The sequence below is a fragment of the Trachypithecus francoisi genome, unplaced genomic scaffold (genome assembly GCF_009764315.1).
Source record: "Trachypithecus francoisi isolate TF-2019V2 unplaced genomic scaffold, Tfra_2.0 Lachesis_group13, whole genome shotgun sequence".
NCBI lineage: Eukaryota > Metazoa > Chordata > Mammalia > Primates > Cercopithecidae > Trachypithecus > Trachypithecus francoisi.
In genome coordinates, this window is record NW_022681458.1 from 18750365 (window position 1) to 18768289 (window position 17925).

A 17925-nucleotide genomic window follows, 5' to 3' on the forward strand; every position below is an offset into this window, starting at 1 on the left:
GGTTTTCACCATGTTGGTCAGGCTGGTGTCGAACTCCTGACCTCGTGATCCGGCCGCCTTGGCCTCCCAAAGTGCTGGGATTACAGGCATGAGCCACCGTGCCCCGCCTTTTTTTTTTTTTTTTTAAATTATACTTTAAGTTCTGGGATACTTATGCAGAACAGGCGGGTTTGTTACATAGGTATAACACATGCCGTGGTTGCTGCACCCATCAACCCGTCGTCTACATTAGATATTTCTCCTAATGCTATCCCTCCCCTAACCCCCCACCCCCAACAGGCCCTGGTGTGTGATGTTCCCCTCCCTGTGTCCATGTGTTCTCATTGTTCAACTCCCACTTGTAAGTGAGAACATGCAGTGTTTGGTTTTCTGTTCCTGTGTTAGTTTGTTGAGAATGATGGTTTTTCCAGCTTCATAAATGTCCCTGCAAAGGACACGAACTCAAGGGATGAGATCCTGAAGGAATGAAGAGAGGTATATGAAGACGGCAGATTTAATTTTTTTTTTTTTTTTTTTTTTTTTGAGACAGAGTCTCATTCTGTAACCCAGGTTGGAGTACAGTGGTACGATCACAGCTCACTGCAGCCTCCACCTCCTGAGCTCAGGTGATCCTCCCACCTCAGCCTCCCAGATAGTTGGGACTACAGGTGCATGCCACTATGCCTGGATAATTTTTTGTAGAGATGGGATTTTGCCACGTTGCCCAGGCTGTTCTTGAACTCCCAGGTTCAAGCGATCCACTTGCCCTGGCTTCCCAAAGGGCTGGGATTATAGTCATGAGCCATTGTGCTGGGCCCAGAGGGCAGACTTAAGATGAACTTTCCAGGCTAGATAGATATTCATTGGCCCAGTTGCATAAGGAGAGTATATTAGTAATAGGGAATTATATGAGTGGAGGCACAGAGAGGTAGAAGTGGTGGGTTACATGTAAGATGACCTTTCATTTTCACTCTAGTCATATTGGGAGAATAGTTAGTTTGATTAGAATGTAAGAAGTGGTAGGGTGGTGGAAGAAATGGGGTTTGGTAGCTAGGTTGAAGACATCCTGTGGAGGTCTTGGGTTTCAGGCTAGTGAGCTCACATTTGATGTGACAGGGAGTGGGGGCTATGGCATGAGATAGGTAGCGGCAGTGGGAATGGCAAGGAAGAGATGGTGGTGAAGGTATTCAGAGGTAGAATGGGCAACTGATTGTGTAATTTAGAAGCGGGGAGGAAGGTGAGTGATAGGAAGAGTTGTAGATACACCAAGGTTCACAGGGCTGATGTTTTAAAGTTAGGAAACGTATTATCATTGGGAAACAGAGTGTTTCTCTCCACTGCACAGTGCAGAAATAACCTTTACTAACTAAATTATAATATTTTAATAGAAAAATATTTTAATACAGTACTGATATAGTAATATGTAATATACTACTATATAAATATTATATTAACATACCATTAATATTACTATATCAATATAATGATATTAATATGCATATTAACATAACATGATTTGTGGTTAATGGAGGTCATTTCTGTGCGGTGGGGAGAATAACTCTGTATCTCAATCAAATGGGCAGACAAATTAAATCATATTATAATAGTATAATTTTTTTTTTTTTTTTTTTTTTTTTTGAGGCGGAGTCTCGCTCTGTCGCCCGGACTGGAGTGCAGTGGCCGGATCTCAGCTCACTGCAAGCTCCGTCTCCCAGGTTTACGCCATTCTCCTGCCTCAGCCTCCCGAGTAGCTGGGACTACAGGCGCCCGCCACCTCGCCCGGCTAGTTTTTGTATTTTTAGTAGAGACGGGGTTTCACCGTGTTCGCCAGGATGGTCTCGATCTCCTGACCTCGTGATCCGCCCGTCTCGGCCTCCCAAAGTGCTGGGATTACAGGCTTGAGCCACCGCGCCCGGCCTATAATAGTATAATATTATAGATAACAATGTTGTAAATAATATGTTTCAAATCTACTTTGCTTTTATTATAGTTCTGTGATTACCTGCAAATGTCAGGTGAGGTCCAATCATGCCTCTTTTAAGTGGCCACTATATTTCAGGATTTGGTACCTGTCCTCTGTAACTGGCCAAGCCCACCTACTAGATCTGTTTTTTTTTGTTTTTGTTTTTGTTTTTTTTGAGACAGAGTCTCACTTTTTTGCCCAGCCTGGAGTACAGTGGCTTAATCACGGCTCACTGTGTAGCCTCGATCTTCCAAGCTCAAGTGATTCTTCCACCTCAGCTTCCAGAGTAGCTGGGTCTACAGGTGTGTGCCACCATGTCATTTTTTTTTGTAGAAATGGGGTCTTGCTATGTTGCTCAGGCTGCTCTTGAGCTCCTGGACTCAAGTGATCCTCCCTTCTCGACTTCCCAAAGTGTTGAGATTACAGGTGTGAGCCACTGGCACTAGATCTATTTTTAAGATAGGCCGAGTATCAGCTCTGAACTCAATGTGAGTAAAAACAACAACAACAACAACAACAACAAAAAACCATTTATTGTAAAGAGATCAGACCATGAGTGTGATGGAAAACTGAGGAGTGTTCGGTGTTGCTCTCTTTCATTCCTGCCTTTGTCAAAACTAAGGATGGAGACAGAATATATTTCAAACCCATGTAGCTTGTACAGCACCCAGCATTCTCATCTGGCTCAATGAATGTCAAAGGATAATAATAATGACCCATTAACTTTCAGAGGACATGGGATCAAACCAATAAAGAGTAGTTCATACTTTTCCATATAGTGACCTCCTCTTCGAAGCAGGGCCTTCATTAACGTAACAGCTGTCTTAATGTGGCTTTAACCCGGTGACTCTTGACATTCCTTATGGCTTCTTTAGTTCCCTTGAGACACATCATGGCTTGCACCACGGCTGTGATCTATAGCCTAACAAATTCCCTAGAACACCCAGCATATGGGTCTTTTACTTAACCCAGCAGGAAAAAGAAGGGCGTAGTTAATCACTGATTAAAATGCCAGAAGAAAATCCTTTAGTTTTTAGAGGATCTGGGAAAGCAGTAGCCAAGTCAACTCAGTTTGAGTGATAGCCAGAAAGTGGGAGTTAGTTTAATTTGGGGCACCTGGGAAAACCAAACACGAACCCCCCCCCAAACCCCAAACCATGTCTACATTTCATTTTTTTCCCCCTGAGGAAAAATATTTCTACACTCTTCTAAATAGAGATGGGACTAAAACTATAATAACTTTAGCTTTTGTCAGTGTTTTATATAAATTCATTTAGGCTGTAGCTGTGTTGAGTTTATCATAACCAAATCTGAGTACACAATGTAAGAATTGTTGTATACTAATGACTATTTGCCTAGTAATAATAACACTACAAGATGGGGTTTTTTTTTTAAAGATGTTTTGCCTAATTCATCTGTAATTAGGGTAGCTGTTATTAATATTCTGCAAATGATGACAAACATCAAAGTTTTGTGGGGAGGAATTACTTGCAAATATAATTAATTTTTTTTTGAGACAGGGTCTCACTCTGTTGCCTGAGCTGGAGCGCACTGGAGTACAGTGGTGCCATCTCTGCTCACTGCAACCTCTGCCTCCTGGGCTCAGATGATCCTCCCGCCTCAGCCTTCTGGGTAGCTGGGACTACAGGCTTGTGCCACCATACCCGGCTAATTTTTGTATTGTAGAGATGAAGTTTCACCATGTTGCCCAGGCTGATCTCAAACTCCTGGAATCAAGCAATCCTCCTATTTCAGCCTCCCAAAGTGCTGAGATTACAGGTGTGAGCCACTGTACCTGGCCCAAATATTTGTGATGTGCAAAAGTTTTAGTAAATATTCCATTTAAGAATCCCATGAAGTAGGCAAGTAACAGCCTCTTTTACCACCAAGACAATGGAAGACAGAAAAAAAGTTACTGGGGAAATAGAATTTAACTAGGAGTCAGATGATACGGGTTTGGTTCCCAGTTGACAAATGTGTTTTGTTGAGCAAGTTACTTAATCCTGCTGGAATCATTTTGGACTTCAGGTTTTTTATTTTTTTAAATTTTAAAATATATGGGGTTACTTGGATCCATGATCTTAGCTTGGGTTCATGCCCCACCAGGATAATCATGGATGGACTTCAGGAGATCTGGGAGATTTGAGATTTGTACACAAAATTTTGCTCCTTTGCTTGTATATGTGTATACACAACTGTTAACCAGAGAAAGGGGCCTCTGGCTTTCATTATATGCTCAAATACCTTTCCCCCATGCCCAATTAAAAGCTAGTGGAACGCATGATTTCTCAGGACCCTTGTAGCATCAGTAATTTAGGATTCCCAAAAAATAACAATGGTGATTCCCAAGGGTCCTGAGAAATCATGCATTTGGGTCATTCCCAAAATGCATGATTTCTCAGGACCCTTGGGAATGAGAAAGGGAATGAGAATATGACAGAATCCTTATAGTATCAGTAATTTGGAATTCCCAAAAAAGCACCATGGTGATTTAAAACAGTCTAACTGATCTATATAGTTCACAAGTTCAGATAGGTATAGAATATCCTAAGCTTCATAATGAAGCAAACATGTTCATCCCGAAGCTCTCTGCAGGAGTTTGCTTTTGGGATGTATCAAGATGCAGTTGAGTGTGCTTTTGTCCATGGTCTTTCCACATGCGTGGGAGCATGGCGTTCCTCCTGTTCAATCTGGCCCATCCTGTTTCCAACCTGCTCTCCAAATGGTGGCCAAAGTTGGATAGCAGCAGTGATAGGAAGGCTGGGAGAACCTGGTATAGAAAGAGAAAGGAGGTGAGAGTGAAGGAGAAGGTCTAGGGAAATGAGCAGCTTGCCATGAATTTCTCTACTTGGAAAGTACTGTACTTGGCACTTCGGCATTCAACATCCTGAGTCTAGTATTTAACCAAACGTTTTACAATCTTGTTGCAAATTCTCTTTTTAAGGATTAACTATTATGTTCTCTCACCATTTTTCAAATTGCATTTGAAATAATCCATCTTGAATAATATGGGCTGAGTTGCCTCTGAGAACACCACCAAAAATGTGAACCAGTAATTTACTGATGGGCAAAATTAGGCTGACACCATGGGACAATTAGCACCAATCCATGAAACTTGGAAGCAAATTTGACCTAAGCCTCCATTCAAGTTGAACCGGCTTTCAATTATTTGAGGTGTTCCCTGGGCACTTTCCTGTTTACTCATAGACACAAAAGGCTTTGGCTGGACACCACAGAGTGAAGGAAGCAAAACAGAGCTTTAATTCTTGGTTTTCTCAGGTAGAAGTGTCAGTGTGAGACTTTTTACTTAATAGCTAACATTTATTGAACATTTAATATCTCCTTGGTATTCTTTTGAATGCTGAGATTGTATTGTATTTTTAATTGTCACAACAATCTTGTGAAGTAGTTTTTGTATTCCTCATTTAGCACATGGGAAAACAGAGACCCCCAGATATTAAGCAAATTTTCATGGTCACAGAAGTATTAATACAAGTGAGGAGTTCAGATTCAACTTTTGCCTGGTCTGCATTGCACACATGTGAATAAGACGTATTGTTGTATCTTTACTGTAGAAAGTACTAGTTTCCCCATCCTCACCCGTCCCCACAACTTGTAACATTGAAAGTCTGAACAAATTGGTTTGCTTACTCATGAAGAAAAAAAGTTATGAAAATTTCTTTTCTAATTACTATCTTTTTTTCCTAGTTATCATGATGTTTTGAGGCTCTTTCAACCAATTTAAACTTTGTTTCAAAAAATCAGTGGACATTATACTACCAGAGAAATGCATCTAAAGATCATTTTTCAAAGACATGAAATATGGCTTTATGGAAGGGCTCAGCAGAGAGACATCCAAGTTGGGAAGTACAGGAGGCAGATAAAAATGAACCAGGCTGCAGTTTATCAAATGAAATAACAACTTGCTTTGAGGGAGTTTTTGGTGTAATATTATACATGCAATGACAGGCAATTAACTGTGCCTAATAGTATAGTAGGTTACTGACCAATTTGTGCCTCCTGCCTCCACTTCCTTAACATGCTAAGTGTGATGTGGAAGGCCAGGTAATCTTGTATGGGGATAGTAAAATTACATTGAATTGTAGATCATAGAATTTCATTTAAACGTGTATAGTCAACTTTGTAAAGCTTGTTCTTTCCACCCTACTGGCAAAGACACTGGGTGGAAAATTTCTGTTCTCTCCTAGAACATCAGTCATAGGCCAGTTTGCCTCTGTTGCTACTGCTGTTCTTTTCAAAACAAGGGGAAATTTCTAGAAAGTATAACCACTGAGTTATAAATATGTATATTATAGATGAACTTATTCAGTGTTATACACTCACACATGCCATTCTGTAGATTATTCATTGATTGTCTGTTAGGAATTAGTGATTCAATATTGAAAGAGCTATCTAAGACTTAGGAGTATTAAGAAAATTTCAGTTAAATGTGGACTGATAACAGCCTCCTAGGATCACTACACTTGGTTTGTTCAGGTATTGAAAGTGAAGGTCATTGCTAGGGTACTCTTTTTAGTCTACTAAACATAGAAGATTTGTCTTTTTTGAGTTTCAAAACATAAAGAAGGCAAAGACCAGTTCTTAATTTGCAACTTTAGTGTATTTTTCCTTTAATGCTTCTTTTGACAAATTCAGCTGGTTCTAGAAAATGCAGAAGGCTGGCAATGGTAAGATGATAAAAAATTGGGTTAAATGGCCAGAGACAGGTAGGCCAGTCCTCACTAAGCCCTGGTTCTCTCAGAAATAGCCCTCTGGATTTATTTCACCTAAATTTAAACAACATTTGGATTCCTTCCTTTGGGAAACTCTTGAACCTCTTGTTGAAGATTTGTTTTTCCGTAAAAATTTGCTTCACAACAATTTCTCTTCATTTTTTATTGTGGATATAATAGATATTGCAGTATAAATATAAGGACATTTTAATCCAACTCCTGGTGGGTTTACTCAATGTCCTTGTTACCTATTTATATCATTTTAGAAAATATGAAAACAAACCCCCAAACCCTTATACTCCTACTCTGTTTGGATTCTGTCTTTTGAAGGTATTTGTAGAAACTCATGATGCTTCTTCTTTATTATTTGAGCAAAGACATTTTTGTTTTTAAAAATTGGGTTATGGTGGAGTTAGAATGAACCTTGAGTCAATAGTAACTTGAGATTGATGGAGAGATAAGGTTTCACCACCCCTGGGTTTGCTTATCTAAAGGTTATAGAAGGCAGGTGGCACAGAGAGATTGGCAACAAATCTGACAACAACCGAAGCATACCTTTCTGAGTTCTTCATAAAGGGTTTCACTGGTGGAATTGAGCATAGCAAATCTTCATGAGTGAAGTTACATCAAAACTTTTGGAAGTCCACTTCTCCTCCCAGCAATATAAGGCTGGAGATGCACTGTACATTGCTGGGCTAGACAGTTGCAGAGGACTACCTCATCTGAGCCAGGAGTACCTCCTTAATCTTGAAGTATTATAATATAAACTGCAACCACAGTGTGTGGTATAGTACAGTGTACTCAGGCATGAACATGACCCTAATTTCCCAACTTCAGCCTCCCCAAGCGAATACAGTTTGTTCCCAGAATTTTCTTGAAAATGATTTTCTTACCCTGATGCCTTCGGGAGTCATGGTAATAGGCGCTCAGACTTGCAGTGAGCACAGTTGATGCAGACCTGAAATTAAGTGCTGCTCATGGTTCTATTACCCCAGGTGGCAATTTATTAAGTTAAGTAAAACTCTAATTCAATTATGTATCAACATGGGAAAATATTAACTTATCTCATTTTCCTGTTGGAAACTTAAGGAGTATTACATGTTGATGTTTGGAGGAAGTTCAAACAGCTTTCCTTACCAGTATCTTGCAACAATGGCAAGAGAAGACAAAACTCTTTTCAGACAAATGCTTGGGTGAGTACCAAAAGTTTGAGCAAATCCCTCGGCAAAAGATTTACTAAATTGAGCTTTCCTGCTCCAGAAAAATCTTTTCCTCCCCTCTTAAATGATCTGACTTTAAACATTACAATTAAGTTGCAAAATTGTTAACATTGCTCTGTAAGGAAATCAATTCTCATCTTCTCTTAGACAAGCTGACCTCCTGGAACAAGCTGCATCTGCCTGCCCTGTACGACAGGAAGGGGACGTCACTTCCATCTCGGGCGATCACTCATCGAAATTATAATCAAACTTTAAAATAAGCTGAAACTTTTTGCTTTCAACTTTAGAGTTTTCCTAATTCTCTGTGCCTCCAAATATGGAGTTTCTACCTCTAGTGAGCAATTATTATGGTCTCCTTGACTGCTCTGGGAATCCCATGAGGACAAGGCGGCAAACTACCAGAGTGCAGAGATCCTACTTTATTCCCTTTACATCCTTCCATCCCCAAGCACAGTGCTTTCCTCCATATTCAGTTTCAATGGGTGGCTCACACCTGTAATCCCCACACTTTGGGAGGCTGAGGTGGGTGGATCACCTGAGGTCAGGAGTTCAAGACCAACGTGGTGAAACCCTGTCTCTACTAAAAATACAAAAATTAGCTGGGCATGGTGGTGGGCACCTGTAATCACAGCTACTCAGGAGGCTGAGGCAAGAAAATCCCTTGAACCCGGGAGGTAGAGGTTTTAAATCCCTTGAACCCGGGAGGTGGAGGTTGGGGTGAGCTAAGATCATGCCATTGCACTCCAGCCTGGGTGACAGAGCAAGAGACTGTTTCAAAAAAAAAAAAAGTTTCAATGAACTTTTGATGTAGGAATTAGAACATCTTTAGTTGGTAGAAATTCTCTCTCATTTTGAGGGAAACATCATGTGTGGTCCGTAGAAAAATCACCCCAAGTTCTACATTTAAACTCTGCACATGTAAGAGTTGGGCAGGAGCACGGGACCCATTAAAGGCCTTATATCACAATTTCTCAACATTTTAGATATTCAGTTACATTTCTTGCTGTCATGATTGCCCTTTCTCTCCACTGACTCATACAAAATACTTGAGCTTTGAATTCTTTGAGGGCATTTTATTATATTGTATCTGGCTTTTCTGAATGTACCTGGTTAGCATAGTGCTTGACACAGCATATTCTAGGAGCTTAAAGCTGTTGTTGAAAGAAATAAGACACAAATGAATTATTTTAGATTAAAAAAAAGGCTTTCATTTTTTGAAACACTTACCTCTTTGGCATTTATTTCCACCGAGATCAGAGCAATGTCTCATGTTTTGGAAGAGATGAAAAAATGGCTCCACCTCTCCTCTGTTCAGTTTATATGACCATCCAGAAGCTATACCCATAGTGACCAGAGAAATACAGAGACAGACTAATAAGAATATAAAATACAAGGCTTGGTTTAATAGGCAAGGCCAAATTGAGGACATGTGCCACGCAGGGTCACAGAGGCTCAGGTATCCTCCCCAGAAGGTTCTCCTCATGCAGGTGGGTGCGTGTTGAGGGAAGGGAGGGGAGTTCCTGTTGTTCCTACTCCTGCTCAGTGATTCCTGCCCATAGTCCTCACAGGGTTCATGGGGGCTGCTGTTGCAAGACCATGGAGGGTCCCTGAAGCCCCTCTACTGACCTTTGACGCTAAAATCTTCTTTCAGTCCTGACAATTCGCCCACACAACACAGAAGGCGGAGAACTCTTGCATCTATTTCCCTGTCAGTCAGGGGCCTTTAATCTGTTTTAGCATGAAAAATTCATTAAGAATGTACTATTATTTCATCAGTGAAATCCTTAACTTTTAAATTAAATCCATAGGTCTGGTTTAGCAACCGCCGCGCAAGATGGAGGAAGCAAGCTGGGGCCAATCAACTGATGGCTTTCAACCATCTCATTCCGGGGGGGTTCCCTCCCACTGCCATGCCAACCCTGCCAACATACCAGCTGTCGGAGACCTCTTACCAGCCCACATCTATTCCACAAGGTATCGAGGAAGAGTCAAGGAGATTAAAAAGTAACTTCCAGGCGATTTCTCTGGTGGATATTTTACACAAGTGAATCCTTCTGCAGTGCTGACACCCATGTTGTTTGTAATTATAATACATCGGGTTGTCCTGGACGTACCTGTCACATTTCAGAAACATAGTTTGTTCTATGATGTATCTGAATATCTCTAGATAAACTGTGCTGTAATAGAATTCCAATGCAGCATTTTAAAACAAAACAACTTTCCTAAATAACCATGGGATTTGCTTTTCTTTTGTTAAAATTTCACCTTTACATTTCACTCCGGTTTGCAACTAACTGGAATTCAATGATGCTTACTAACTGTAGGAATAATAGAGGGAAGGTAAGCTTTGACAAATTCATTATTTGTTAGTACACGGAGGTGAATGGGATAAAGTTAAATTGTAAGACCCAATTATTTTGGATTATGAAATAGCATTCCAGGCATTTGAAACTATATTATTACACAAATATTTAGGTGCTTTAAAAGTATATTTGATAAGAAATTTGAGACTTGCAGTCCTTACATTTCTTATATTTGATAAGAAATTTGAGACTTGCAGTCCTTACATTGGTTAATTCTCATATTGATGAATAACATTCACTACCAAAATATGCTTGTTAGCATTGCTAATATGATTTCTGCATTTGTATTCTGGGTGAGCCTGCCATGAGAGTATATATGTTACTTACAAATATGTGCAGAGATGGGTGTGACTGTATCTGTTATGGGCGATTCTACACCTGCACGTTAAGAAATGCAGTTTGAAGTGAACATTTGATTTGGTCAATAGATGCTCCTGATGGCCTGGTGGCTGATGAACTTTTGCACGGCTCTCTCTCTGCTGGCCTAAAAGAAAACATGATGGTTGACAGTCTTTTTCATTTCAGCCGTGTCAGATCCCAGCAGCACCGTTCACAGACCTCAACCGCTTCCTCCAAGCACTGTACACCAAAGCACGATTCCTTCCAACCCAGACAGCAGCTCTGCCTACTGCCTCCCCAGCACCAGGCATGGATTTTCCAGCTATACAGACAGCTTTGTGCCTCCCTCCGGGCCCTCCAACCCCATGAACCCCACCATTGGCAATGGCCTCTCACCTCAGGTCAGTCCCGTGTTTCTAGACAGATGATTTGCTGTATACCAGAACCAAATACTCAATTCCCTGAGGCAGTGGTGTAATGAATTGCCAAATTTAAACCATAATGTATTCTTTATACAAGCCACATGATTTCAGTTTTCTAGTTTCCTTTCTCTCCACCCTTCTTACTGGCTTCATCAAAAGTTGTAGCTTAGACTTAAAATTCAAGTGATTTTTGATATAATCTTGGAGACTTTGTGTTCGTATTTAGTTGTGAAGGTGTTTGCCATGTTTTGTCTTCTCCATCCTAGTTCTGGGCTTTGGTTAAGAAACTTTTAAACAGTGGCAGGTTTTTTGTTTTAAATTGTATTTGGTCAGCTGATGAAGTTTCGATCAAAAGCACCTCGTAAGAAAACACTAAAGCTTTGACAAAACAATCAGAGAGGAAGCAAACAAGTCCTGTGGAGAGAGACCCAGCTGATGACTACGAACTCTGGAATAAATGAGTTATAAATGCACAAATTAGGGGAATTACTGCTCTTTGGGACTATATAAATATTTGAATGTTGTAATTGTTTTTCTAATTTGCATTGGACTATGAGCTTTTGTTGGGAGATCATATTAATAAATTGCCTTGATAATTGCATGTGAGAGGGTTGGTTAAATTTCCTACATGTGGCATCTGTCCGAGGTTGACATTATTAGCAGTTGTTTAAATACAGATCCCTTGATTTTATTAGAGAGTGCTTGGCCCAGGTGGCGAGGATAGCTGCCCACTAAATTTGGAGAAATGTCACAAGGGGTTGCAATCTATAATTGCAATCGAGAAGCTCTTCAGAGAGTTTGAACAGCTTTATCTGTTTTCAACCCCCTTTTTCCTCTTGGTGGTTAGAAAAACAGAGAGAAGCTCAGAATGACACAAATGAAAAGTGAAAAGACAATTATACTCAATTACACACTAATCACTGACTATCACTGCTGCCTAAGCACCAAGAGGGCATTCTAATAGGCAGAAAATGAGATTTTAATAGCACAAAGGGTGGCCAAAATAACGACTCGTATATATTTGCCTTCTTCGTTTTCTTCAACTTGTGGTGTGTGTCTTGGGAGTGGAGTTCCTGGGCTCTGCACCACGGTGATAACTGTGAGCAGCTGAAAAGTTCAAAGCCGGAGGAGTTGAAAAGAATGGATAGCAAAGGCAATGAAATAAACATTTCCGCCTAAAGGCAAAAGTTCGTAAATCCTTTTTTGTAACAGTAAATGTAATTAAGTTTCATAGATTCCTATAGCACATCCTGGGATTAAAAAAAAATTATGAAGTGGCTTTAAACCTCAACTGAAAAATAACAACATGAAAACAATGAAAGTGCTTCCTACAGGACTTTAATACATTTTATTTCCAAGTGCTGGCATTTGTGAATGTGATTTCTGCATAAGAATAATGGACTTATATTCATAAAGTCATCCTTAAAATACCCAGATTTATAGCTTATAAGCTTCTTCCACAACTTAGAAGTAACATCAAATGTACTTATCTCTGCGACTTTTTTAACATTTGTAGTTTTGGGGGCCATAGAAAAGCTTGTTATGAACATGATTTGGTTGAAACTTTTAATAAAAGTAAACTCCCACCCTAGCTGCTTCTGAAAAGTGAGATCCCAGATTCCATTGGCATTTCTTAGTACCTTATTTTATTCAATAGCAATAAAACTAACAAGAACCTGTATTCTATAAGTGAAACTGGCAGTTTCTTGTATAAGTGTATTACCTTGTATGTTATGATGTGTATTCTTTTGTATTATACAAGTATCACATAAGTAGAATTGCTAGAATGTGATCTCCTATTAATCCTTGACTTCAAGAAGCCTGGCTATGATTCTGGAGTTGATGTTAGAGCAAAATCATTCTAATACTAAGCAGTGGAAAATTTCATAGGCATTTTTTCCTGTATTTCTTTACTGTATCTTACATATTATGTTAATTCCTGATTACATTGCAATATGCAGGGTATTTTGCATTTCTGCCATACATTTCTACCTCAAACCACCACTAGGAATTTATGTTCTCTTGGTTTTTGTGGCAACCCCACTGAGTTAGAAAAGAGACAAATAATATGAAGTTCCTCCTTATTTCCTCAGGCAAAGTTAAAGAACAAAGGACAACGAGTAAATCAGCATCTTGCCGAACATATTTATGTAACAATGGAGTAGGAAAATTGGATTTGAACTTAGATTTCTATAGACTTTGGGCTGTATCACTTCTCTGTAATGACTCTATTTAAACAAGAGGTGCTTGTCTGGCTTTCTTAAAAATATTTTAAAGAAAAATATGGAGCAAAGAGCTCATGTCTAGCACCCTGGTTTGCTTGTTAACTAAAGAAGAGACTAGAGAAAGGCTGGTGACCTCTAATAAGTCACTGCTTATTATAGAGTACTTACTAATATATTGGATCATATAACACGGACAATGGCATGCTAACTGATAATAACTAATAGCATTATGATTACCATTTCTCCTCTTCCTTGCTACTTACTCTCCTACTTCCTCTACCTCTGTCTGGTTATCTAATATGCAGAAAAACCAACTGAGGCCCAAAATGATTGTCACCTTCTGCCAGCCAAAGGACTGATAGGGAGGGAATTGAGACTAGAATCTAGGATTCCTGGTTCCAGGTCTAGGATCTTGTCTATTGTAGCCCATAGTTGAATGAAGAGAAAACAGGTTTCACGAAAAAACAAATGCAGAGGGTTTCAGTCATATTATAAAATAATTTAGTAGAGATTAGTTTTTTAAACTTTTCTGTTCAGGTTTATTTATGTTCTTTTTGCTAAGTTTAATTTCCATTAGTCTTTTATCTTATCCCCAGAATAAAAGCACTGGATGTTCATTGTAGAGAAATAAAAAAAAAACTGCTTAAATTGCTTAAAAAGTGTCTGTAACGTAGAAAAAAGAATCCCCCAGGGCAACTACCATGAATATCTTTGCATATTGCCTTCTAGCCTTTTTAGGTTCTTATACCTCCTTTAGAAACATAATTGAGAAAGTAGAAAGTAGTGTATACAACTTTGTATCTTGCCTTTTCTCTGTATTTACGTGTCATCATAGGCCTTTTGCCACCTGTCAGTTTACATGAAATTGGATGTAGTTTTTTGAGTCACTGTGGTCAGCTCACTGTATATCTCTCTGGTGGGGAGCTATTTGATATGTTAAAAATATTTCTACCTTTTATTCAACTTTTCCCCTAGAACCATTGAAATTGATGTATTGTTTGCCATCCACAGTTAGAAATTGTGAGCTAGAATTCGTGTGAACCATTGTAGAATGGGCTTTCTAGTTTCTCATCAAGGGGTTAATAGACACTATAAGGATAGCCAAAGCATTTCTCTCTCTCTGTCTCTCTCTCTCTCTCTGTCTGTGTGTGTGTGTGTGTGTGTGTGTGTGTGTATACAATAGTTGGTTTTTGTTTTGGTCTCTAATGTATCTGTTCTCCCGAGCAAAGGCTGGGAAGTAGAGCCATTTGCCAAATGGCACATCATAGATGCCCTCAGTGCATTCCTCAGAGAAGGTCTCAGCTTCATGAGGGGCTGGCGTGAAACAGTGTCTCAGGGAGGTCACACCTGTCCAGATGGTCAGAGCTTGACAATGGACTGATCTGTATTTGTGACAGCCTAAATCTCAGAATACCAATAGCAACCTTTAGAAACTCTGATGTTATTCCTCCTCAAGTTGCTGAAAGGGTCTGTGCATTACTTAATCATTGGCAAGGTTTTCTTGTTCTGAGGGAATCAGCAACAATATCTGGGGAATATTTTCATTTTACTTATTGGAAAACTGAGGCCAAGGCAACACAATCACCTAATTGATGGAGTGAGCTAGTGGCAGGGTTAAGAGCCAACTCTATGTCTTGTCCAGTTCTTACTAGTTCTTCTATGAACACAAATTACACATTTTAGTGGCTGGTCACCACCAGAGGAAGCATAATGTCCTAAGAAATTTCCCAAGGGCTGCCCCACGGATATTCGACTGAATTTTCTTGCAGTCAGGGTGGAATGGCTTCACAAATGGTGGGCTTGGTTTTTCATTCCATTGAAGGCTGGATGTGTCAGGGAACTTGAGGCGAGATTCTCAGTGATGTGTGCGAGGGTGGAGACAGGCTAATGACCTCAAAATTTTCTGTCATCTCTGGATTGCTGTTTGAACTGCATAACCTGCTTGGAGATGGGGCTCGTAATGAATGACAGAATGCCCTCTGGGAAGGAAAGCGTTTAACTCACTGCAACACAGGCTTTCTTCTGTAGTACCATCCTTCTGAAAGTTTCTGTTCTGTTGATGTGAGGACAATATAGTACAGGGGGTAAAACAGACCATTTATTTCCCCTGCATCCCCAGAGAGTACATTACCAGCACCTTCCTACACATGTGGGAAGAAAAAGGAATGCTGCCTTGGAATACAGAGTGCTGAGGAAGTACTACCATATGCTCAAGATGTGAGGCTAATTAACATTTGGCCCATGTTCTTCTAATTAACTTTTCTTTGCAAGAAATACTACACTCACTGCTCCCCCACCCCCAAGACACACATAGCCAAACCCCCAAAACAAGACCAATTAAATTAACAAACTTTCATCATTTCATGCCTCACCCCCACCCAACTTCTACAAACTCCACAGTTCTTCGGTAACAGTTTCTAAAGATTTCCTGAGTGAAATACAGTATCAGTGGGTTACACGGTTTCTAGGAAGTTTTTCTATTGTTTTGTAGTATACAAAATGGGCCAACTTGGCTGCATTTAGGGTTCATCAACCATTGCAAATGATTCTTCAAATGTTTTGGGTTTGGTAAAACCTAAAACACATTTTTGCCAAGCACTTTTCCTCCTTAATTTTTCAAACTGTGTATTTTAGGGAAAATTTGATCCATATGGTTTTGATTCATTTACTCTTATATCACTGACATTTTTTTTCCCCTATGAAGCCATTTGATATCCAAGAAGCTTTCTGAGCCTTTCCTACATTCATTTTAAGCATTTTCCTCCCTAAAAAGAGGAAGTTCTGTTTGCAACCTCAGAGCCTATAAATTTTGAGTTCCTCTCAATTCAGCAATACTTACAAATACATTTGGTATAAATCTGGATTATTATGAACATATTTTATGTTTAGAGCAGATGGGCAGATTTTAGTTTCTGGTTTATGAGTGAAACCAATGACAAAATAAGAAAATAGGCTTAAATTACAAAAAACTTTTGTTTTAGAGAACCTTTAACTATTATTAATAAATCCCCATGGTAAGAACTATGCTGTGAGGCCTCGTTTCAAATTTTGTTCAGGTCTTGGGTAAGATGTAATTGAATAACCAGTACACCTGTCCTATTTCATGGATAATCTACTGAGGAAAGAAAAAATTCTCATAAAGATTTGTGTACTGGGCTTGAAAATGCCTGAATGTTTGCCCACCACTCAGCACTACTCAGGAACAAAGAGGAGGTCTGCAGATCTCATCTGCAGTTTATCCACCATTCATATAGTAAGTCCAGCTGAATCATCACAGACTTGTGGTGATGAGATACCGTCTCTGAAATAGACCCAGAAAGAGCAGATAGCTCTTTACACTAATAAGACTGTGGTTAATGGCATAAAATGGCAGGATCAACTTTTTGTTCTTATTCACATTTTACAAAAGCAAACCTTTACCACCCATCCAGTTGCTTTTAAAGAATACTATTAAAATTGAGATTATTAGTGTGTAATGTATGTAAATTGCATATTTGGTGTCAGCTACGCATATTAGGAAGCTTCTTCGTTTCATGCATATATGTATTAGACTATCATGGTTCCATTTCAAATTAGATTTCAATTGCTCAGTACAGTTCCTTTTGACAAACATTTGTTAATCCTGAAACTTATTAGGAAGAAGCATTTAAGTGTTAATATGTGTACTCAAAACTCAAGACTGTTTTTGATTTCACTTGTCATTTTTGGGACCACAGTGCTAACAATTATCTCAAATTCTTTAGCGGCCAAGGCAAAATGATGGTTGTTTGCTCATCCAAGGGGTAAGGACCTGTTATGTGGATGGGATATAGTCATTAAAAATTGTTGCAGTGGGTACTTCTCTGTTTTCATTTGTTGCTGTGAAAATCTTTCCCACCGTGGCTTGGTAATTCCTTGCCTTTTTCTTTTGCTGTTGGTATAGGGCAAAGCAATAAGGTTCACCCTGGCGGTACAGCCAGCTTCTGTTTCAAGACAGATAATTTTTTGGGACATTTTTGGGTGCACATCCAGAAGCTACTTGATGCTAGTCTTGTTGACAAGCCATTCATTTTGTCCATTTCACACACTGGTTGCAAATTCTGTGCCCTCGACCTGCCTTTATCATTGTGAAGAATCAGACAAGCAGATAGCCTGCCATCATCCTATTTGTCAATGGAGGGGCTTTCTTCCCTTTACACTTTCCAGGAATTCATCTGTGGAAGAAAAAGGAGTGATTTTGATTAAAGAAATTTGTTGGGTGTAAGAAATTTGTTAGGTGTCAAACAAAGTTGGGGGCAGAGAGATTTTTTTTTACAGAAGTGGCAGTCTCTCAAAGGCTTGAGCCTCTTTCTGTTTCTTTTCTAAAGCAGTTTGTGAGCTGATTGCCGGGACTTCAGAAGCCTCCATGTTTATGAAGGCTCAAGAATGTTTATGATCATAAACGAGCCCATTTCAGCTACACCAGAATAACCACTGGCCATTTGAAGGTTTCCATTCTGCCATATCAGGTTTTCGAGATGTTCTGCTCCTGGATTAAAACATGGCTGTTAATCCATTTGTTGAATCAATGCAGCCTGTAATTGACCTGGTACTTTCGGTTTTTCTCTAAGGCTGTGGCTGCTACACTTAAAGAGTATGAGGAGAGCCCTGGTTTATGTCAGCTCCAGTCGTAGCCTCTTGAGTTAGTTAAATTTGGCGAATT

General features: G+C 39.5%; 1 protein-coding gene across 1 annotated transcript in view; it reads left to right on the forward strand.

Annotated features, from left to right (window-relative positions):
* Positions 1-17925, forward strand: part of PAX3 (paired box 3) — a 101063-nt gene that overhangs the window by 69600 nt on the left and 13538 nt on the right. Inside the window, exons 6-7 of the mRNA XM_033230071.1 lie at positions 9704-9869; positions 10784-10998. Of these exons, the coding sequence (XP_033085962.1) occupies positions 9704-9869; positions 10784-10998 (381 nt within the window). The remainder of the gene's footprint in view (positions 1-9703; positions 9870-10783; positions 10999-17925) is intronic.